General features: G+C 38.3%; 1 protein-coding gene across 1 annotated transcript; it reads right to left on the bottom strand.

The window, feature by feature from the left end:
* Positions 1-15,014: 15,014 nt before the first annotated feature.
* Positions 15,015-24,799, bottom strand: LOC123750832 (S-adenosylmethionine synthase-like; the record flags this gene model as incomplete). The annotated part of the gene is made up of 4 exons (XM_069320917.1): positions 24,370-24,799; positions 22,554-23,002; positions 21,057-21,686; positions 15,015-15,545 (listed from the first exon to the last, which is right to left on the bottom strand). Coding segments are annotated over exons 1-4 (2,040 nt in total), but the record flags the coding sequence as incomplete, so codon positions are not given.
* Positions 24,800-24,810: the final 11 nt, after the last annotated feature.

The following is a 24,810-nucleotide window of genomic DNA, read 5'->3' as shown; positions in this document are numbered from 1 at the left end:
GATAATATTGTTAACATTGGAAAACATGACAAAATCTTCTTCTGTTAAATCTGGTATTTTTTCTTCATCTCTCTCCCTAGAATTATCATAATTTTCATATATAGTAACATAATTTTCGGCGTCATCAATATTTTCTTTGTTTTGCATAAATGTTTGAACATTTTTCTGAAAAACATCCAGAGCATATGTATCATCATCCAATCCGATAATAGTTGGGAATCCTCTAATGGATGAAGGTTCATGATATTTACAGATATTAAATAAGTCAAAAACTTCACCCATACTTGATAAAATATATGAGGGTGGTGAGTTTGACATATCGTAAATATTATTTTTGTGGAAAACAGCATATGGTAAATAGGTGCAGTCCATTTCGTTTAAAGGTGTTTGCAGTTGAATTTTTTGAGAGCCAAAAATACTATAATTGGTAGTAATATCTACGAGGGTAGGTAAGAGTTGTTTACATGAATTGGACATTAGGGCAAAATCATAATAGGAAAGAGTTAGGTGGGGTATTTCAAGATGAAATCCTTGAGTAAACGTTTGTGATTTACCTAAAATATAAATTGGTAGCCAGTCTAGACCTAAATAATAAACAATATGAGAAACAAGTTCATATATGACATAATTTGTATTATAATAGATCTGTCCATTAACAATGGATGTTGTTAATTGTAAGGATGACCCTGATTGTTTAAGTGTTAGATATTCTAGGTACTCAGCTGTCGATAAACGAAATGATTCAAGAGTACACATTTTTTTTAAATCAACATCCAAGATAAAATGTATATAATCTAAACTAGGTAGACGTATGACATGGGAACCACTTATAGTGTTTGTCTCCCAAAATCTACGATATAAATGATGAACTGTTCCATTTGTTAATAAAATCAAATCAATTTCTCTTTTCCCACACATATCTGTTAGTGATCCAAAACCATATAAACTCGTCTTATTTTTTCTTGATGAAGTACAACTTATAGTTTGAAGATCACGAGTTATTTTATTAAAAGTCCCAGTATTGGGATTGATATGTGAGTCTTGATAAGTTCGTTTTAACGGATCATAATTTTGAATAAGTGGATTAGTATAATATCGATCATTCATTTTAAAGAGCAACATAGTGAAATTGTAGTATACTTATAGATGGGAAAATCTTTTTTTTTTTTTTTTTATTTAAAATAATATACATCTGTCTTTAGCTAATAGGGAAGCTTTTGTGAGACGTTGGTCGAAAGGAATTTTGGTATTGACATTGCTCACCGATATAGTGTCCATTATCCATACAAGCACATATGGTGGTTATTAAATTAGTTTCCCCAACATAATTAATAGGAAATCCTCCATTTAAACATTTATGATCAGTGTCATAATTACAAACACTATTAATGCAAGTAACTCCTAAAGAAGAAGAGCAAAATGTTTGACAGTCTTCATTTTTCTGGCATGCTATATTGTTAATAGTACAATCCATCTTTCTTGTAATCTTTTCATATGGAGGGTGTGACATTAATATTAAATTCGAGTCTATCTTTGGATTATTACTCATATTTTTCTTATAAATGTAATTTAATATTATTGAAGAAAGAATTAAAATGAATATAATATAAAGTTTCATTATTTTTTTCTGACCACAGATAACAGATAAAAATACATTTGCCAATTGAACAAGACACTTTCAATTACTAATTTGAGTATGTTAAGAGGTGGGCGTTGTTTTTTTGTATTTAGTTTTCGATCATGGATAATAGCCCATTCTAAATTCCCAATGATAGATGTTGGAAATGGCATTAATGTTGACAATATATAATTGACTAAAAGACGTGTCAAACGACCATTTCCATCTGAAAAAGGATGGAGAGTAAGCATTTCTAGGATAAACCATGAAATTAATTTTAAAATCCATTCAAATTCTTCCTCTGGCCCTAAAAATGTGAATATTTTTTGGGTCAATGTAGAATTGTAATTGTCCAAAATAGCCAAAATACGATTTTCTCCATCCTGAATTGAATGGATATGTGGATATACATACAAACCCTTGACACTTGTGTTATTACTAATCTTTGTACAGCGTATATTGGTACTTACATAACCACATTTTTCTGGTGATAACAATCCTCTCATTAATATTTTGTGTAAATTTAAAACACAAGTTTCAAGATCAATTAAACCTAATAAAGTGTACATATCCTTATCTCCTACTATCTCTTCCTTAATCTTTTTATGACCTCTAATGAAATTTAAATATTCTATTGCTCTTAGTAAGTTTCTAACCTCTCTAACTTTCCAATTAGTGATTAGAGTTTTCTTCTGGTTGTGTGGCCAAATCCCAATATTTTCATGTTTCATTAAATTAGTTAAAAAACCATATTCCATGGTTTTTACAACTAACCCTTGAACTTTTTTATTATTATCTAGACCTAAATATATTTGTTTAAATTTATTAATTTCAGATACTTTATTTTTTAAGTTTAGGCTTAATTCATATGAAAAAAACATCGTTTATATATTTAAAAAAAAAAGTTAAACAAGCATAATATACTATTATTTTATCTTTATGTTAAACGAATAAAATAAAAAGTGACACTTTTTTCTTTGTTTTAGGGTTCGGATTTACTCTGTGAGAACACTGCACAACCTAAAAACTACAAGATGTCTCAATGCCAGTTGTATACACATGCATGATTCTCCAGCCTGTGGGATTCTTCTGCTTTATTGTTTTCAATGGCTCCAATTAAGAACAACGTGAATCGTCGAGATCCACTCCCCAGTGTGCCACCAACCACCTTTACATCAGAAGAACAACTCTATGATGGTCTCCCTAAATATTTTATATTAAAGGGGACTCATCTGTACTCTAGTATAAGAACACTGACTTATGTTCAAGAATACCATAAGAGAATAAAAAAAATTATCTCCCTATCCTATCCAGAATTGGAAGATAAACAAAAATATAAAATATGGATAATTAATGATCAGTTGGAAAAATTATCCACATTTTCTTACGTGGATAATAACAATGGTTGGTACATTTGCATAAAATGTAATGGCATATTTATATCATTCCAGAAAATAATAGATCATGAGTGTAAGAGAGCACCATTTATAGTATATACAACTACATTAGATAAAATTAATGAAATATTATATATAATAAAGGCAATGAAAAAAAAGGATAAGCATGATGATGATGATGATGATGATGATATCGATGATGATGATAAATCTTTTGAAGAGTCAGCCTTTTTATTTAAAACCAAGTATGAAAATTTAAAGACTCAAATATCAAGAAATAAACAAACTTTCATACATGAAGGGTTTAGATTGAAGAATGAAATCATTCCAATTATGGAATGTAACTGCTGTGAAGTAAAATTCCCACTTCAAAAGTATAGAAATAATATACTGAAGATAATCGACTTACATAAGAATGAAGTGAAACCCAAATGTTCTGCAAAGAATATGAATTTGACAGAATCTTTTAAAATAATACTGGAAAGTTTACATTACATAATTAAGAACCAATTTCAGTATAAGAATTGTGATATAGATAAGAATAGATTATCTAGAATTATCCTACAAAAAATAATTTCATCTGGTTTTATACATCAAGATAAACGGGAAGTTTTAGAAGACTACTTTTTAGGTATACAAATCAGGAATTTATTCAAAAACGAAGGAAATGGAAATATTCTTCCCTCAGTCACTAAAACTACAACTAACATTACTGAATCAGCAACTACATCATTATTATTACATGATGATAAGGATAATGAAGATGATAGAAAAAGAAGAAACAGCAGAAGTAGAAGTGGCAACAGAAAAGACATCAGCATCATAAGAGGCAGCAGCAGCAGCAGAAGAATCAGCATCAGAAGAGACAGCAGCAGCATAAGAATAGGCAGCAGCAGCATAAGAAGAAGCAGCAGCAGCAGCAGCAGCAGTAGAGGCAGCAGTAACAGTAACAGTAACAGTAGTAGTGATGGTGGTGGCAGTGGTAGTAGTAGTAGTAGTAGTAGTAGTAGTAGTGGTGGTGGTGGTGGCAGTGGTAGTAGTAGTAGTAGTAGTAGTAATAGTAATAATAATGATGATGATGATGGTGATAGTGATAACAGTAAAGAAGATAATAATGAGCATGATACAGGCAATAAGGAAGAATTAGGGTCATTGACAAACAAAGATTTAGATAAATCTGCTACTTCTACTACTACTACTACTACTACTACTACCACCACTACTACTACTACCACCACCACTAGTGCCACCACCACTACTAGTGCCACCACCACCACCACCACTACCCTGACCACCATCGTTGCCACTGCTGTTGCTGTTGCTGCTCCTGCTGCTTTGGAATCTGATGATGAAGAATCAGTTTTGGAAAATAAGGTGAAGAAAAATATAACAACATTTAAAAGAATTGCAAACAAAACTCAGGAAAATGGAGTTCATCATGTTCAACAACAACAACAACAACAACAGCAACAACAACAACAACAGCAACAACAACAGCAACAACAACAACAACAGCAACAACAACAACAACAGCAACAACAACAACAACAACAGCAACAACAACAACAGCAACAACAACAGCAACAGCAACAACAACAGCAACAACAACAACAACAGCAACAACAACAACAGCAACAACATAGAGAAGAAGATTTTTTGGATCAAATTCCTGATTTCATTGATGCCCTCTTTCCCTCAGAAACTAACACCACAAGAGGAGGAGAAAAAAATAACAACATTTATTTGCCATCTACTTCAAGCTCAAATTATCAACTAATATCAGAAACCACCAATTTACCAGCAGCCAATTTGAAGTGTAATTATCATCAACCTAACATACAAATTGAAGAAGAAAAAGAAACAGATCTGAATTATATAATTGATAAATATTGTAGTAAAGCAGGTGAATCAATTAATAATGATTATCAACAACTAATGGTGTCGTTTCCTGAAAATACAATATTAAGTTCAGGTTTGAATGAAGATGCATATGTTAATCAACAACAACAACAACAACAAGATCAACAGTTTTCAAATACCTATTACAATGCACCTCCAAATTTATATCATGAACATTCATTGACATTCCTTAATCCAACAGTGTCACCATCTACCTCAGGAGCAGGAAATACATTACCCACTTTGGGTTTATCTCTAAATACAATTTCAAGTTCAGATTGGAATGAAGATGTATATGTTAATCAACCACAACAACAACCACAACAACAACAATTATTAGTATCTAAAGATCAACAGCTTTCAAATACAAATACAAGCTACAATGTACCTCAGATACATGCTGATGGAAATTTAAAGCATGTACATTCATTGCCACCAACAGTGTCACCATCTATCTCAGGAGCAGGATCCACATCTGGAAATTCATCATCCACTTTGGGTTTATTATCTCTTTCAAACCAAGATGAGAAAATAACAAGGGAAGTGAGTTTATTATCTCTTTCAAACCAAGATGAGAAAATAACAAGGAAGCGGAAAAAGGAAGAAAGGAAAAAGAAAAAGAGGGAAGAAAAGAAAAAAAAGAAGGAAGAAAAGAAGAAGAAGGAAGAGAAAAAGAAAAAGGAGGAAGAACTTTCTGCAAAGCGAATAAAATATTTGGTTATACAAACTATAAAACAATCATTCCCAATATTATCTGAAGAACCTCAAACCCCATTGACTTTGCCCTCATCATCATCATCATCATCATCATCATCATCATCATCATCATCATCATCATCATCATCATCATCATCATCCAAAAAAAGAAAAAAAAAGAAAAATAGTTGTTAACATTTAGTTGGTTTTGATTGTTAAGGTTTTAAAATTTTCTTCATTGTCAGTAATAAATAAAAGAAAAATTTGAATTAGTTAAACCATGTACTGTATATATTTTTTAGTACAAATTAATAACTAAAGAATTGGAATCTGCTATGAAATATTTTTACCATATGCAGCAAAAATAGAGCTGTATAGTCCTTCGAATGTAGAAGCTGGGTGTAGTGGAGTTTCGAGAATATAATAAGTTTTTTTGTTACAAAAGAATAAAATGAAACTTTTTTTCGAGGAACATTTTACTTTCATCCTAGACTGAGAGAGTGTGCTAGCCAAAGCTCCTCCGTTTTAAAGCTATTTATTATACATTATGGATGTTTTAATAATTGAACTAGTTGAAGCTCTGAGGACAGAATTAAATTACCTATGGGACGAAGTACAGCAGTTGAAAGAGCATCAGGCGAAAAGAAATGAGGAGACCAGCTTTAAAAAAAACACTTGGAAAGTTGTTAAGGATAGAGGTCTTAAGAAAACTTTGGTAATAAATTATCTATCAGCTCACCCACAAGATGAAATTCATTCAGATTACAGTGCTTAAAGTAACAGTTACCTAATTTTTAATTAAAGCTCTTCTAACTTTTGATATATATTGATGAAAATATCCTTGAAAAAACAACTATTCTAATAAAATTTTAATCATCACAAACACTTTATGACCTCTTGTTCTTTTAAGCTTTGTATAACAGCAATTATAAAAACTTAGCCCAGACTTGTCACTGGCTGTGCTTGTTCTGCCTGACTTGTCATTGGGTGTGCTTGTTCTGCCTGACTGACTTGTCACTGGCTGCGCTTGTTCTGCCTGACTTACTTGTCACTGGCTGTACTTGTTCTGCCTGACTGACTTGTCACTGGCTGTGCTTGTTCTTCCTGACTTACTTGTCACTGGCTGTACTTGTTCTGCCTGACTGACTTGTCACTGGCTGTGCTTGTTCTTCCTGACTTACTTGTCACTGGCTGTACTTGTTCTGCCTGACTGTGACTTGTCACTGGCTTTATTTACTTAAATCATTATTACCATTGAGATGTTGAGGGTAATTATAACTGTATATAATTAAAGTCAGAATCATCCTTTATTAACTTATTTACCTTAAATTAAACCTCACATTAGTACAAGCCAGGAATTTTTGGGGGGTGCCTAATTTAAAAAATCAAAACTATTAATAATGTCATCAATTCTCATTATATATTTCTACACAATAATAACTCCAATAATCATATGTCTATTCTCATATAAAAATGAACAGTAGACCTAATAAAAATGGGCACACTAGATGTTTGTACATGAATGTATTTTTCATTTAAAACACTTTTAATAACCATAGGAAAGTTGGAACCAAACATTATCACTAGTCGTCCTTTGAAATTTTTAAGTATACTAACGATAGTCATATAAAAATTCCCAATTGGTTCATTGATTATAAGTATATTGGCATTTGAATATTCTTTATTAATACAAGTTTCTTTAACTATATGCCTAATATACCCGTTTGGTAACCATTTAACTGCAGTTATATACTCTAATCTTTCTGTGTTTTCTGTTGGAATAATGCTCACACCTCGATTCAGCAAAAAACTCTCAACCCATCCACCACGAGCATAAATAGACACCACAGTGTCCTTTGGGTTTATAAAACTCATTATTTCATCAAGTTCCTTCTTGGTAAGTATATGCTTTCCAAAAATAAAAATGTGCTCTTGCCAATAACAATCGTTAGCATAATTACATATATTTTGAAGATGTTCTAATCTTATTTTTGATGCACAATTTAAGACAGTAGATTTCGGCTGGAAATAAGCAATCTCACCTTGCCAAGATAATCGTTCATCTTCAGAAAAGAAAGATGAACGTGGATAACCATCTATTGGTAGTTCAGGGTGGAATTGAGGTGAAAATTTATTATTTATATGATGTCCGCAGAATGGAACATGTGCAACTGAAAGATCTTGCAACAGAATGTGATCTAAATCAACTTCAATATTTACTAACTTAGGTAGAGAGGATTTCTTTTTCTTTGGGTGTATCATTAACATTATTAAATGTAAAAATGCACCATGAAATAAATCTGTTTGGTTGCCTTCAGGAAATTCTTTGATTATTATGATATATGTACTGTAAAATAGAATAATTAAATAAAATAAAGTTAATATAACCTGATAACAGTTCATATAAAAAAAAAGGAGTAACATTAATCCCATACTTAAAACCATATAATAACCATGTACTCCATAGATTAATTTCCACATAAAATAAGTAAGCATTAAACATGCTACTAGAAATAAGACATTTGTGTCATCTATAGTACATATACCAATTCCTAAGCAGAAATATATAACCATATATTGAACTTGCTTCCTGCAAACTTCTCTGTTTCTTTCACATATTAGGCAAAAAAGAAGTGCAACAAAATTCACTTCTCTAAGCCCTGAATAATACCAAAAAAGACCACAAAGAACTGTCCACAGGTTAAATATGTGTGTACTATAAACATCATCTAAATACAGTTGAATTTCATATGAAAGTGGTTGCCAAATGAAATCTTCTAACAGCAACATCATGATGATAATGATGATGATGATGGAAGCCAATCAATAAGTCTATTCTTACTTAAACATCCTGTAGACAAAAGAAAAAAATATGATTTAGATTATTTCCACACCATACAACACATACATACATAAATCAGCGATGTTTCTTATATTTATAGACTTCCCCATCTTTATATATATGAAGATCAATAGTTCGAAGAATATCCCCTAAACATTCTAAATTGTTTTCAGATTTTGTTTTAGGAAGGCAGTTTAATCTTTTAAGATTTTGTTTTGGGAGAGAACAGAGAAGAATAGTCTCTAACCAATTTACACATTTAAATTTTTTCATAAGTAAATTATACAAATTATATATAACAATTCTTGTTACTTCATTGACATATTTTACAGTAGGTGATCGATTATATACATTACTTAAATTATCTTTTAGGTCATATATATCGGTATGGGACAGAAGAATGGGTTTAATACATCTTTCATTCAATATAGGTTTTCTAATTAGAGAATAAGGTATTTTTCCTTGTATAATCCAAATAGATTCCATAAGAGCCCATCCTTGATATCGTAACGTATTTTCTAAGAGAATAATGTATAATTTGATAATATGAATTCTTTTTAGGAGTTTGTATAAATAATAACTAAATTGTCTTCGAATAAAATCAAGAATAAATTCACATCGGTAATGATCCCATTTTCCATTTATTATTAAAAACCCAATATTTTGACATATATCTATATATGTGTCAAACATAACTGATATAATATTATTAAATTCACTATCTAACATATCAAACATTGGCAAATAAATATGCTTTATATTATAATTATAAAGATTAATTGAATAATTTAATATATCAATAAAATATTTACCAACTAAAATTTTAACTTGTGAATCAGTAATAACATCTCCCATTATTTTTTTATTTAATAAAAAATCAAATGGTATGGTAAATAAATTTGTTTTTGGTATACGACTACACTCAGGAACAGTACTTACTGTGATTACAGGAACAGATGAACTGGTCTATAAACCCTCATAATTTGCCTGTTTATATACCTTCCATCCCAGGTATACAATAATTACTATCTCTATTATAATCTCATTTGTGTTATTATTATCTTTCCATAAAATATAGTGAGACTAAGACGTGGAGGTAGGGGAAGGGGGATGGGGGTGCATCCAAGAATCTCTCTATCAAGTCGATAATATGGCCAGATTCTCTACGTCCTTATTTTTGCAAGCGTCCATGAACACATCATCTTCTTCATCAGTGAAGTGTCGCTACTGCCATCCTTGACCCCGACTCAGAACTTAATTTAACCCCCCATAAATATAAAAATTGGTGTTCTATGATAATGTATAAATACTATAAACCTCATTGAGATGGTAACTAAAATACAAAGTTAGTTGGTATAGTTTGACAACCTGTTGTAACATATCTATATTTATAATATAATAATTAATATATGGTCAGTTTAAATTTACATTTTTTTATATAAAATAGGATGAAATAAAATATTAATATACAGTTATTCCTCATCATTGATATTTGCACATTGAGCACATATTAAATCAAAACTATTAAAACGTGTAAATCTTACCGCTACCATATCACACCAATTGATTTTTTGTTTTAGAGCAAAATATTCATCCTTTAGAGATTTAGAACAATGAAGACAGTAGTGGCGTTCACTTATATTAATTTCATTAAATGTCGCCAATTGTTGTCCAAGAATTGTATTAATATCTTTTTCAAATGAATTATTCAATTCAATTTCCAATACATCAAATTTTAAATTGTTAGTGATTGTTGCAATCATATGATGTTCACAAATTACATCTTTTCCTTTAAATAATCGAACTAATGAAAATGTTGGCATAGTTAGAAATGTTATTAACATATCTGTATAAATGATATAATAATTATAACTTGGATGATATTCACCATTAAAGGTGCATTTTGTTTTTAACCAAAATATAAAATCTGGTGTTCTATGATAAGATAATGCATAGGCACTATAAATCTCACTGTAAGTTAACGGAGGTGGTAACCAACAATTGCATTCACCATCATATTCATGTCGGTCATATAAATTATATATAGAGAGAACATCATCTAGAAATCTTTGAAAACTCCCATCTATTGTAATAACACAAAATTTTTCCATATAAGAATTACAATAATGGTCATAACAGTACATATATATACTTGAAATAGATGAACAAATAACTAAAACATTGTCTTCACAACTCCTTTCTTGCACCTGACACATTTCAGTACTTACAGGAATTATAAAGTTACGTAGTCCCAAAATACAATACATAATCCAACATAAATCCTGATTCCTCTTACTTACCATTAGTAGATATACATTAATATTTAAATTATAGCAGGGTTTATTTTGTTCAGATAAAATGTTTCTAAATTTGATTACTGAAATTTCTTTCAATTTTTGTCTCCAGTCTTCCTCCCTATTAATATCAGAAGAATCTGGCATAAGCACCAATACATCAAAAGAAAAAGAAAAAGAATTAAACATAGAAAATGAACAAATAGCATTTTGCGGTAACTGTTGTACAAGTGGTGATTGTGGCTGCGATTCGATAATTAAAAATTGCAAAGATGAATGCCGCTTTACTATCTTCAAAACTATACTGACTATATCCACTCCAGGAACATAATCGACACGTGTAATTTCACCTTTACTTGGAACATGATTGATTAGAAGGGCCTGTTCACAATAATATGTTTGTTCTGACGATTGAAGAATTATATTTTCTGTCAGATAGAGTGCAGAATGTACCTTATAATGATTAATATTAGATTGCTGTAAGTTTTGAAAAGAAAAAAGAAAAATAACTGTATATCCATAAAAAATATCCAGAACAGTTGATGTGGGATACATTCGAAGACAAATATTTAACAATTGTAAAATTTCATCTGTATCCCGAGAGAACATTGTCATAGCTGTCACTAAAGACCACACATTGTTTTTGTTTATCATACCTTTTAAAGGATGATTAACACTCGTCATTGTTTTTAATGTTGATGTAAACATAGGATGATCATTCAATAACTCAAATAGTTCAGAGTCTTTTTTTTCTTGACCCATTTTCGACCAGTTATTCATTTTAGTCTCGATCATCTTTAGAAGGCCTCTCATACAGTATCTTCCATCGGTTATGTTGTATTTGATGTAACATAATTGTTCCACAATATAGGATGCATTGTAAAGAGACAAATTACCATCTTCATTACTATGTAGAAGTGGACTAGGGAAAAGAGTATATGAATCCCATATTAATCGATGATAAAGAGTGCGGAATGGCATGTATGACGAGTCAAGAATAACATGGCTCCAAATTTTACAAACTCTGGAACAAATAATTAAAAGATGACGATATGGAACAAGTGCAAATATGTTTTCTAATAACACCTGTGGTAGGGACGGCATTTTGGGGATTAGAGTTTGCATCAACACCTGTTGTATTACAGTGTTCAGTAAGCAAAACAGTAAGTAATTTAAGTATGGTAGTAGTAGTAGTAGTTTTTTTTTTTTTTAATCAGGGATTCAAATCTCTTTTTTTTCAACTATCCATCAGGGTGTTTGTGACTGCTGTCACATCTGCACACGTTCAATGTTGAATATACTATCCAATATCATTGGATACTAACCAGAAAACTAATCAATATCGACATAGTATAGAGTATATAGTATAGTGCTGGATACTGGAAAACAATCCAACATTGAATGACTCATTCAACATTGAATTACTCATTCAATATTGAATGGTATTCCAATATTTAATATAATATCCAATATCACTTAATACTGGAAAACTACTCAACAGGATAAAAACAATAACATATTTGACTTTGGTTGCATAATTACTTTATTTTTTAAAAATATCTGAATTAAAAATCATATAATTAAAAAAAGAGAAAATTAAGAATGAATAATCTACTGTCAACAATTATTATGTTAATAATATTAATTATTTTCCTAACAGTTATAGTAGTCATTAATTCACGGAAAAAATCTAAAAATACTAAAAAATTATATAAAAAGGAAAACAATTACAATTCCATCAGCCATGACACAACACCAAAGTCCATTGAGGTAATAAAAGATGTAGGAGGAGGAGTGGGAGGGGAATTACACAACGTAGGAGTAGTGGGAGGGGAATTATACAACGCAGGAGAAGGAGTAGAGTTACATGATGCAGGGGAAGGAGGAGCAGAAGAATTACAAGACGATGGAGAGGGAGGAGGAGGAGGAGGAGGAAGAGGAAGAGAATTACAAGACACTGGAGAAGGAGGAGTAGGAGGAGAATTACATGATGCCGGAGAAGGAGGAGGAGGAGGAGGAGGAAGAGGAAGAGAATTACAAGACACTGGAGAAGGAGGAGTAGGAGGAGAATTACATGATGCCGGAGAAGGAGGAGGAGGAAGAGGAAGAGAATTACAAGACACTGGAGAAGGAAGAGGAGGAGGAGGAGGAGGAGGAGGAGGAGGAGGAAGAGGAGGAGGAGGAGGAGGAGTAGGTGAATTACAAGATGTCGGAGAAGGAGGAGGAGGAGAAGAAGGCGGAGTAGAATTACAAACAAGTGAAAATGAGTCCTCTGGCGTTCCTCACGTCATCAGTCAAATGGAATCCGTCGAACAACCTCATGAATTACTTCAAGAATTATTACAATCCTCCACAGATTCGTCTAAACTTCGAAAATCCCAAATGAAATTCAAACTTATAGAATCATTATTCTCGCCATTTATCGAAGACATAAAAACTTATAAAGGTCTCTTTATTGTTCCCAAACCACCAATTTCGTATAATCCTAAAACTATTACTGAAACTGATAAGACACTAATTCAACCCTTTAATAAATTCCTTAGTTATTATGATGAAATCCACAACTTTACCAATGGTTATTCTGCATATTACATAAATAAACTATATACAAATTCTAATATTGATAGGGGATATTATACAAAAAATCCAATTATATTAATATTTCCATGGAATTTCCATAATTTCACACCTGATATTTATACAGATCGACGTGAAATAAAAGACGTCAAATTAAAGAACAATTTAGAGGCATCACGTAAAAAATGTCGAAAGGAAGGAAAACGATTTTACATGAACAAATTGTTGATATCATGTACCCATGCTGCAAGTCAAGATATATTTAATTGTGGATTTTATTCGGACAGTTTCCCAATGAAAGAAAATTCACTACCCCCATTCGTGGTTATGAAACTTGAACTCGAAGACGGTCATAATGAGGTGGAATGTAAAATGTTAGCTAAGAATATTAATTCCTCAGACACATTTGCTAGCATTAAATTTAACATTTATGTGGAAGTCGAGAAAGAAGAACAAACAAAAGAATCACATGGAGGAGGAGAATTACAAAATGCAGGAAAAGGAGTAGGAAAGGTAAAAACTTCACAAACAGTAGAAGGAGGAGGAGGAGGAGGAGGAGGAGGAGGAGGAGACCCACAAACAGTTGGAGGAGGAGAAGGAGGAGGAGGAGGAGGAGGAGACCCACAAACAGTTGGAGGAGGAGAAGGAGGAGGAGGAGGAGGAGGAGACCCACAAACAGTTGGAGGAGGAGGAGAAGGAGGAGGAGGAGGAGGAGGAGGAGGAGACCGACAAACAGTTGGAGGAGGAGAAGGAGGAGGAGGAGGAGGAGGAGGAGGAGGAGACCCACAAACAGTTGGAGGAGGAGGAGGAGGAGGAGGAGACCGACAAACAGTTGGAGGAGGAGAAGGAGGAGGAGGAGGAGGAGGAGGAGGAGGAGGAGGAGGAGGAGACCCACAAACAGTTGGAGGAGGAGAAGGAGGAGGAGGAGACCCACAAACAGTTGAAGGAGAAGGAGGAGGAGGAGAAGGAGGAGAAGGAGGAGACCCACAAACAGTTGGAGGAGGAGAAGGAGGAGGAGGAGGAGGAGGAGGAGACCCACAAACAGTTGGAGGAGGAGAAGGAGGAGGAGGAGACCCACAAACAGTTGGAGGAGGAGAAGGAGGAGGAGGAGGAGGAGGAGGAGGAGACCCACAAACAGTTGGAGGAGAAGGAGGAGGAGGAGACCCACAAACAGTTGGAGGAGGAGAAGGAGGAGGAGGAGACCCACAAACAGTTGGAGGAGGAGAAGGAGGAGGAGGAGGAGGAGAACCACAAACAGTTGGAGGAGGAGGAGGAGGAGGAGGACATAGAACCCCCCACCGAAAAAAAGATAAAAAAAACTGGATTCAGTTTAGTGGAAGAATACGTATTTATCTTGACCCAGACGCTGGTCTTATAGAGTCATTTTAATTTTATTTACTCTGATATATAAAAGGCCCGGAGATTTTATATACTCGGGTATATAAAACGTCAAAAAAGTATATAAAACTATCAATTGAATATAAAATTAAAGGTTCCCACCAGGCTTCTGTGCTGGCTAGGGTTCAAGTCTCCTGGTGGGAAAGTGTTCTCAATAACTTCACTCTCGTGTTTAGGAGAGTTGTGAATCAAGCATAGACATAGTGTTCTCCCATATTAACAGGGACTTGATGAAAAACGTAAAAATGATAGTCATCCTTAAGAATTATTTGACTCTAAAATTCAGGGATGGTCAACTTCTTGGGCTGCTCCCAAGAGAACTGTTGCCGTCCAAAATGTCCATAACACGACGTATCACTGTAAATTGGTCTCTTTAAGCCCAGCTCCTTGACAATATGTCCTAGTCGTAGATCAAAGTTGTGGTTAACAATCTTCAGAAGCTGTTTTGATGTGTACTGTGAGGTACCATAGTGGAAGATGCTGATGCTTATGGGGTGCACAACACTAATGGCGTAAGATACCTGAACCAAACAGCGTCTACATAATTTGTTTTTCACCAGTGACTTGGCAACCCATCGGGCGGCATAGGCCGCTGAGCGGTCAATCTTTGTGTAATCTTTGCCAGAGAATGCTCCCCCGCCGTGAGCGCCCCACCCACCGTAAGTGTCAACGATGATTTTCCTACCAGTTAGCCCAACGTTACCTTGAGGTCCACCCATGATGAATTCTCCGCAAGGGTTGATGTGGTATTTCGTTTGAGTATCTATATATTTTTCAGGAATAATGACCTTGATGACCTTCTCTATAACCTCGTCACGCAAAGTGTTACGAACCCGGATCCAGCGTCCGTGCCTGGAGCAGTGACAAACACGCCATCTGTGGGTCAGCTCCCGAAACCCCCGCCAAACGAACGACGACACCTAGTGAGGACAGCGTGTACTGGCCTCGAGGACCAGTTTCCAGTCTGGTTCAGCGCTCAACACCGCCGCTCCTGACCTCTGGTGAGGTGGTGCTCCGACGACAGCGCCATCTATGGAGTGGATATGTCGGGCGTTTGTATCTGAGTCTGCGAGTGTGGTGTATTAGTGTCCCGGTTATTAATGACGTGTCTGCTTACAGAGCCGACCTGGGACCACTGTGTTGAAGGTGGAGTCAGTCTACCCGAGGCAGCCAGTCTCCATACTGTCCAGTTTGCTGCAGCTGTTGTGACGTCGTCCCCCCGGAAGAACACTGTGGTGTGTTAAGCCTGCCAGTGGAGTGGCAGTGGAAGGATTTACCCGGGACCGACGGTTGGAGACGATAATCCACTGGGGTATTGAGGACAGGAGGGTGATTGGTGATATCACACGAGACTCCTGTCTAGGGCATACCCCTTTTATCGTTCGTGGAGTGGCCGTACCAGCCTTGGTGGCTCAGTACCTGCCAGCAGACCTGCTGGACGTGTGGTTGACGGCCTCCGCGACGGTGCCCCCAGTGGACCTGTGTTGTGGCTGACCTGTGGCCAGGGTAGGCTCGGCGTTCCAGAAGACACGTCTTGAGGCCACGAAGAAAGCACCGCGGACTCAGCACCTTGCTTCTCAATCAAGAGTCTTCAGCAGAAGACTAGATTGTGCACGATCCCCTTGTATAGTGTTAATACCCTCCCCTTGTGCACGCTTGATTTTTATATATTTAATAGGTGGTGGTAATAATTATAATATTAAGTTCTTAACTTTCTTTCCCTACTCCCTTTTAAGTTACTTGCGTCACGGATCTCATCCCTTGATAGCCAATACTGGCTTGGGAACGGATACATATATCATCCTCTAACAACATCAGAGTGAGAACCCCGTTGCGTCCCGAGAGGGCCGTAACATAATTGGCATCCCCAGCGGGATCCGTCCCCTTGTTAAGTATGTTTGACAGGGGTGGTGAAGTGGCGTAATCCCTGTAAATAATTCCCCCTGTGTGTGACGATTGTGACGTTATACGTCCTGTGCGGTGCTCAGAGTGACTAAGTGCGATATTGTGCAGTGCGGTGCTCGCTGTGATTAAGCGATTAAGTGCAATATTGACTAGTGCGGTGCTCAGTGATTTAGTGTAATATTGTAGAGCGAAGTGTTCGCTTGGACTCAGTGCAATATTGGGTAGTGCGGTGCCCGGAGTGATTACGTGCAATATTGGCAAGTGCAGTGTTTGGTGCGGTAAAGTACAATATTGGCGTAGAACAGTGCTCAGAGTGTTAAGTGCTAAGTGTTCCATCTGTGACAATGGCAGACAAAGCCACCATCGATGATCTGGACGAGGTTCAGGCTTTTCTGAACAGAGAAGATTGTCTTGCCAGATTAAAATATCTGAGCAAACCGGAACTTGTACTAGTGAGCGCCTACCTGGAGATCAAGATCCGCGCCAGTGATTCCCGTGTGGAGATCTTGTCCAAGGTACACCGGCACCTGAAAGCAGAAGAGAAACAGGAAGGCGAGACTCCTAGTACAAAGGAAAGTGCAGACATAGCTTCCACGGAAAAGGAAGATAAGGGCAGCGACGTTGACAGTGATGTAGGCGAGCTTAATATCAGCTTCCTAACAGTCAAGATGCGTGCCCTAGAGATCAATCGTGAGATCGAGTGGAAGAAGTTAGAATTAGAACGGGAATTAAAAGATAAAGAAATGGAGATGAAAGAAAAAGAATTGGCGATGAGGCGTTTAGAATTAGAAAGAGAAGAGAAACGAGAGAGAGAAGAGAGAGAAAGAGAAGAAAGAAGAGAAGAACGAGAAAGAGAAGAGAGACGAGAGAGAGAAGAACGAGAAAGAGAAGAGAGACGAGAGAGAGAAGAACGAGAACGAGACAAAGAGGAAAGAGAGAGACAACATGAACTAGAAGTTTTGCGATTAGGCGGTGGTCGGAGGCAGACAACGGACACCAGTAGCTTCGATCCGGTACGCAACATCAAAATGGTCCCCAAATTCCATGAGAAGGAAGTGTCAAAATTCTTTGCAGCCTTCGAGAAAGTCGCTGCCTCTTTGGAGTGGCCAAGGGAGAATTGGGCCATCATGATACAGTCAGTCTTGACTGGGAAGGCCCAAATTGCCTACTCTACGTTATCCCTTGACGACTCCAGCGATTATGACAAGGTGAAGAAAGTTGTGCTCATGGCGTACCAATTGGTACCTGAGGCTTATAGGCAAAAGTTCAGAAACCTGAAGAAGACCTCAGAGCACACTTTTACCGAATTCGCCACGATCAAGGAGCGACTTTTCCAAGAATGGTGTGCCTCTCGGAAGGTGGAGACCAGGGAAGACCTCGAACAGCTGATTCTGCTCGAGGACTTCAAGGATTGTTTGTCTGGAGACCTCAAGACGTACTTAGAGGAACAGCAGGTGGAGACCTTGAGTGCAGCAGCCACCATGGCTGAAGAGTATATCCTGACTCATAGGCCGTCTGCTAAGTACGTCCCGAGGAATTACCAGCGCCGGTTTGACAGACCTCACGACGAAGAAGAAGAAAGACCCGTCCCACGAAGCGCTAAGAAGACTCCCCCAAGTAGCCCCCGAAGAACAAGTCCTAGTAGTCCGAAACACCGTAGTCCAAGGAGGAATATGGTGTGCTGGACTTGTGGGCAGAAAGGGCACATAGCTGCTAGGTGCCGAGGCAGAAGAGGTGGCAGCGCACGAAGGGAGGTGATGTTTATGAGCTGTGTTACATCACCAGTAGGAAACCAGTCTACGACGACGCGGGAAGGACCAAGTTTGTTGGCCCCTCACACTTCAACCGGGTATGTAACGAGTGATCATACTGGTAGATCAATTGTAGTGCTCAGAGATAGTGGAGCAGCCCAGTCCCTGATCGTGAAGAGCTCGTTACCCGAGGGAGTAAGTGTGGATGGGAGGCCAGAGGTTATCCTGGTTGGGTTTCCGAGAACACAGTATATCGCCCCCTTGGTGCCAATACATCTCGACTCGCCTTATTTCAGCGGCACATGTGCGTTGGCAGTAGTCGATACCCTCCCTGTGGCTGGGATTGACGTGGTACTAGCCAACGACTTGGTGACAGATTGGAGCATCAATCTTCCCAAGGTTGCGGACGAGTCTACCGGAACAGCACGGTCTGAGGTAACAGGCAATGGTAATGTCCAGGTAAAGACAGACCCGGATTTGAACATGTCTAATTTGTCCTCTCACCCGCAGATCGACAGTTATTTAGCAGTGTCTCCTGATTCTCTCGACGAGGAACATGAAGTTAAGAAGGCAGAAGTACCTGAGCTAGAAAAGAGGCCTTGTGTGCAGACACCCACGGATACCAACGAGTCTGGAGCGAAGGCTGAGGTGTGCTTGCGGTATGGCAAGTTACAGCGTGTAGTGGACCAGCCAGAGATTCCCCAGACGTCAGAGGTATGTGAGGTGCGTTCAAAAGGTCTAGTGCCCTCTTTGGTCCAAGCCAGGCTAGTGGATGGTGCCGGCTATGGACATGACAAGCTCAGGAAACTTATCCCTCGACTTACCAAATGTTTCCTATCGGTATTTTGTTTGTTTTTCGTATGTGTTCTCGTTTGTGCTCTCGGTGAGGACCGGTGGACGACCCGACGAATGATGGCTCCCATGAACATCGCGAAGAGGTCCCAGGGATTGGAGATTTGTACTGCAAGTGTTGCAGTTGAAGAAGGGAACTGGGAGGTAATAGATGATACAGGAGGTACGATATGTGATAGTAGGAGTGACTGTTTCCGACAGGTTGACACCCCCCGCGTGACTGCTGAGCCTCAACACAGCGTTATACGGAACGTTGGTCGACCTGACGGGGGCAGAGCGAATGCCATCTTCGGTGAGCAAGCAGCCCTGTTGAAACTAGGTGTGGGCCTAGTAGAGGAGTGTATAGTAAGTACTGACTTGCCCATTGTCGCTAGCACTCTGAATTATCAGACCCCTGTATTCCAGGTTCCTGCCTCCCTGAAGGACCATCGAACCGGCACCAGAAATGCCGTCTGTGGTCAGCCATCATCGGTGCCACGACATAAGGAAGTGTCGAGTCACCCCAGATCGTGTCTACACCGATCCTTACTCGAGAGGTGTGAGGTTATGCTCCGGATTAACATCTCGGTGGAGACGGCGAAGATGTGGAAGATTACACCAGGCAGATCATTGCCTTCAATCTGCAAGCTCCCGTTGTGCCGGAAATGGCTAATAGAAAAGTTCTGTGGACAAGACAGCCTCATCACTCCAGTTCATAGTATAAGTAAGTCCATTTGGAGTTGTGTCGCCCTGCTAATTTGGTTTGTGTTTTTTATAGAACCCCAAACCAAATTCTTTTTGGTGGGGAGGTGTTACGAACCCGGATCCAGCGTCCGTGCCTGGAGCAGTGACAAACACGCCATCTGTGGGTCAGCTCCCGAAACCCCCGCCAAACGAACGACGACACCTAGTGAGGACAGCGTGTACTGGCCTCGAGGACCAGTTTCCAGTCTGGTTCAGCGCTCAACACCGCCGCTCCTGACCTCTGGTGAGGTGGTGCTCCGACGACAGCGCCATCTATGGAGTGGATATGTCGGGCGTTTGTATCTGAGCCTGCGAGTGTGGTGTATTAGTGTCCCGGTTATTAATGACGTGTCTGCTTACAGAGCCGACCTGGGACCACTGTGTTGAAGGTGGAGTCAGTCTACCCGAGGCAGCCAGTCTCCATACTGTCCAGTTTGCTGCAGCTGTTGTGACGTCGTCCCCCCGGAAGAACACTGTGGTGTGTTAAGCCTGCCAGTGGAGTGGCAGTGGAAGGATTTACCCGGGACCGACGGTTGGAGACGATAATCCACTGGGGTATTGAGGACAGGAGGGTGATTGGTGATATCACACGAGACTCCTGTCTAGGGCATACCCCTTTTATCGTTCGTGGAGTGGCCGTACCAGCCTTGGTGGCTCAGTACCTGCCAGCAGACCTGCTGGACGTGTGGTTGACGGCCTCCGCGACGGTGCCCCCAGTGGACCTGTGTTGTGGCTGACCTGTGGCCAGGGTAGGCTCGGCGTTCCAGAAGACACGTCTTGAGGCCACGAAGAAAGCACCGCGGACTCAGCACCTTGCTTCTCAATCAAGAGTCTTCAGCAGAAGACTAGATTGTGCACGATCCCCTTGTATAGTGTTAATACCCTCCCCTTGTGCACGTTTGATTTTTATATATTTAATAGGTGGTGGTAATAATTATAATATTAAGTTCTTAACTTTCTTTCCCTACTCCCTTTTAAGTTACTTGCGTCACGGATCTCATCCCTTGATAGCCAATACTGGCTTGGGAACGGATACATATATCATCCTCTAACAACATCAGAGTGAGAACCCCGTTGCGTCCCGAGAGGGCCGTAACACAAAGCTTCGACAGTAATTTGTTCCGAGTGCTGTACAGAAGCGACAACAGTTTTCACTCTTTTGGGAATAACAGCTCCTTGATCGAAGGCATACTGGCATGTGACTTGAGTCTTACAGTCAGGTCGCGCCCACCAGAACGTCCCATCTCTTCGCAGCTCTGCAATCTTCTGATTGAGACGGTGTGCCAGCATAATAGTTAAGGGCATGCACTCATCGGTCTCATCAGTGGCGTAACCAAACATCAGTCCCTGGTCCCCTGAACCAGTGTTGTCATCACTGCGCCCGATGTGTACACCATTAGCAATCTCCGCACACTTTTGCTCCAGGGCCAGAAGAATATTGCAGGTCTTGTAGTCAAAGCCCTTTCGTGAATCATCAAAACCAATTTTCTTAACAATATCACGCACAATTTGTTGATAATTAACTCGGGCCTTGGACGTAATCTCCCCACAGATCAGGATCATACCAGTTTTGGTACACGTTTCACAAGCAACTTTGGTGTCAGGGTCCTGGCTAAGATGGGCATCAAGCACTGCATCGCTGATCTGATCGCAAATTTTGTCGGGGTGGCCTTCGCCTACGCTCTCACTGGTGAAGAGGAACGTCTCATGATCTCCATCCATGCTCTCAGCACACTATCCTGGGGAACGAAAATGTTACTTCTAAGTACTCTTGAATTTAGGTTTCCTTGGCTAGATTTTAACTAAATAAAAATCCGTTATATAAAGGAATATTATTAAAAACATTGACCTAATTGTGTGAAGAGAGAAAGAGAGAGAGAGAACGCAAACCTGGTCACATGGAGAGAGAGCAACTGAGCAACTGTAAAGCAAGTGTGCAGCTGCTCTGTCTTATAACAAAACTGTGAGTCAAAAAAGAATATGGATCATTTATTTTATTTTGAAATGATTATAAACCATTAAAAAAAAACCATTATTACTCATTCTAATTGGAAGAGTGAATGTATAATTTGGTAACCTGTAATCCTTAACTCTTTATGAACATAATAATTCCATCTGGTGAAAGGGATAATAATAATATTGTGTTAATAATTATAGAAGTATTTATTAGTCATATATAAAAATGTAATAGAAGGAACAATAAGATTTGAAATTCAATTCATATATTTCCAACCAGTCTCCAAGGTAAACAGCCTCTGTCAAATGGTAGATAAGATACATTATAAATCATCTTTATTATATGTTGTTAACAAAAAGCTGCTGTACGTGTGGACATTTGTATCCAAGATGTTTTTTCTCTATTATTAATTCTCTCCCGCAACCACCACATTCTCTTTTTTTGGGGGTTTCATAATGATTGAGATGACGATGATGTTCCCTAATAATACTTCTAATTTCTAGAAGAGTCTTGGGTATGAAGTATTCAATATGGTCTCCGTCAGCGCCTTCAGCTGCCAACACATCTGCGCATTCATTTCCATAGATTCCAACATGGGAGGGAATCCACAGGAACTTGACAACTCTTCCCTGGTTGGTTAGTACCTTCACAACTCTCTTAATTTCAGCGACTATTGAAAGATTCTCGTCCCGATCTTTATTTAGGCTTTGCAGTGCTGCTCTCGAATCGGTGCAAATCACTGCACCAGTAGTATTCTGTTCAATAATATACCTTAACGCCATAGCAATGGCAGTTAACTCTGCTTGTGTTGAAGAGGTATAGTTCTCAATGCGCGCTTTTTCCTCATTTTTGGGAGGAAAAAATACATCATCCTTCTTAATTACCGTGTATGCTGCACCCGCCCGGCCATTAATAGGATTAGATGACCCATCAGTGAAGATTTGATCTAGTTCATCTCCAGCTTCATTATAAATTTCCTTAAGATACTTGTGGCTTATTTCTTTGTGTACCATGTTGGTTTTTTTCTTTACCATATCATTGATGATAATCCTGCACGAGTCATTCAGGGGATCCACCCAGGGAGGTAATCTTTCTACAGGCATGAGCTCACGAGCTTGTTGAAGTAGGTGAAGATCTTCAAGGTAGCCGACTGCTCTGTGATGCCATTTTTTGCTTCTCTTGTTTCCCCCTGAAAGTAGCACAGAGCTCAATTTTTTTTAGCCATGTCATTATAATGGGGATCTCTGGCAATCCTAATTGCAAGCTTAGCATTCAGTTCCACAATTCTTTCTTTAATACTGGGAAGGGATAATAACTCTTTTTGTAGATTGGACATTTCAGCAGTTTTTTTCTTTGGAACTCCAAGAATGATTGAAATGGCTTCATCCTGTATGCTTTCTAGCCTATTCATATCACTTTGTGAATAAGTACATAAAACAGGTGCTGCGTTGTCAATGACGGAGCGTACATAGTTTGTGTACATCATTTTAAGTACAGCAATAGAGGAACTATGGCAATCATTCCAAGTCATAGCTTTCAGTTTCAGTTCCCTGAGTCGACTTTTGCATGTTCCTATGATTTGATTGAGCTCCTCTTTCTTTCCCTTGTTTGAACCGACGGTGACGCCAAGGTACCGATAGTGGTCAACCCATTCAAGTGTTACACCATTAATTTGCAGTTCTTCATTTTCTCTCCGCTTGCGATGGGAGTATGCTTTTGTCTTGTTTGTGGAGAGAGTGAAACCGAGCTCAATACATTTCCTTCCAAGGAGTTCAATGGCCTGTTTTATTTTATCAAAGGTGGGAGCTTGTATTAGGACATCATCTGCATATCCCACTAGTTGTGTTCCTTCAGGAAAATCAATATTGGCAATTGCATTCATAAGTACATTGAATAGTGTAGGGCTTAAGACTCCTCCTTGGGGGGTCCCGAGTTCCATATTCATTGTTCTTGAGATTGCTCCATTGAAGTAGACCTTAGCTTTCCTCCCTGTGAGGTAGTCTTCAATCCATTTCATGAGTCTCCCCTTGACACCCATACATGCAAGCTCGTCCAGGATCGCAATTCCCTGGGCTTTGTCGAAGGCTCCTTTTATGTCAACAAATACAGAGTACCTAGCCGTGTCATTAACCAGGTAATTAATTATACAATTGGCTGTGCTCTGTCCTTTGACATATCCATTGACTCCTTCCCCAAACCTACCTATTTTGTGTAACAGTCGTTTTAGGATGATCTTTTCCAGCATCTTGCAAGTACATGACACGAGACTGATAGGTCTGTAATTGCCAGGGTCATTCGGTTTTGGTATGGGAACAATTTTGGCGTGTTTCCATTGTGTGGGCAGAACTCCATTTAGGAATGATTTGTTAAACAATAGGAGTAGTGGATTCCCAGGCACTTCACACAATGCATTAAGTATGTCGTAGGTAATGCCATCCTCACCAGGTGCTGTAATTTTACCTCTCTTAACAGCCGCCCTTACTTCCTGGGCTGTGATAGGTTCTCCATATTCGTCCTCACTAGACTGTGCTCTCGCTATTCTAGTTCTTCTGTCATTCTGTAGCAGGATCTGTTCCATGATGATTTCCGTTGAGAGGGAGGATGAGGATGCTGCCTTACTCCACATGTGAATTAATTCTTCAGCTTTACTCTGTGGATCTTTGCCTCGAGGCATTTTCTTCCGAGGGGGTCTTCGTCGAGGCGTACGGCGCTGAATTCTAAGACAACTTTCAATTTGGTGATTAAGGTCATCAACAAATGTATCAATATCTTCTGGGATTTGGTATTCCCTGAACCAGTCATTCATCCTGTCTATGAAGATTGGCTTCATATCTCGTCTGAGTGATAACCACCTTCTTTTATTTGACTCATTCTTTCTCAAATTGTTCATGTCGACAAAGG

The sequence above is a fragment of the Procambarus clarkii genome, unplaced genomic scaffold, assembly GCF_040958095.1.
Source record: "Procambarus clarkii isolate CNS0578487 unplaced genomic scaffold, FALCON_Pclarkii_2.0 HiC_scaffold_761, whole genome shotgun sequence".
Classification (NCBI taxonomy): domain Eukaryota; kingdom Metazoa; phylum Arthropoda; class Malacostraca; order Decapoda; family Cambaridae; genus Procambarus; species Procambarus clarkii.
This window is presented reverse-complemented; position numbering and strand designations above follow the sequence as displayed.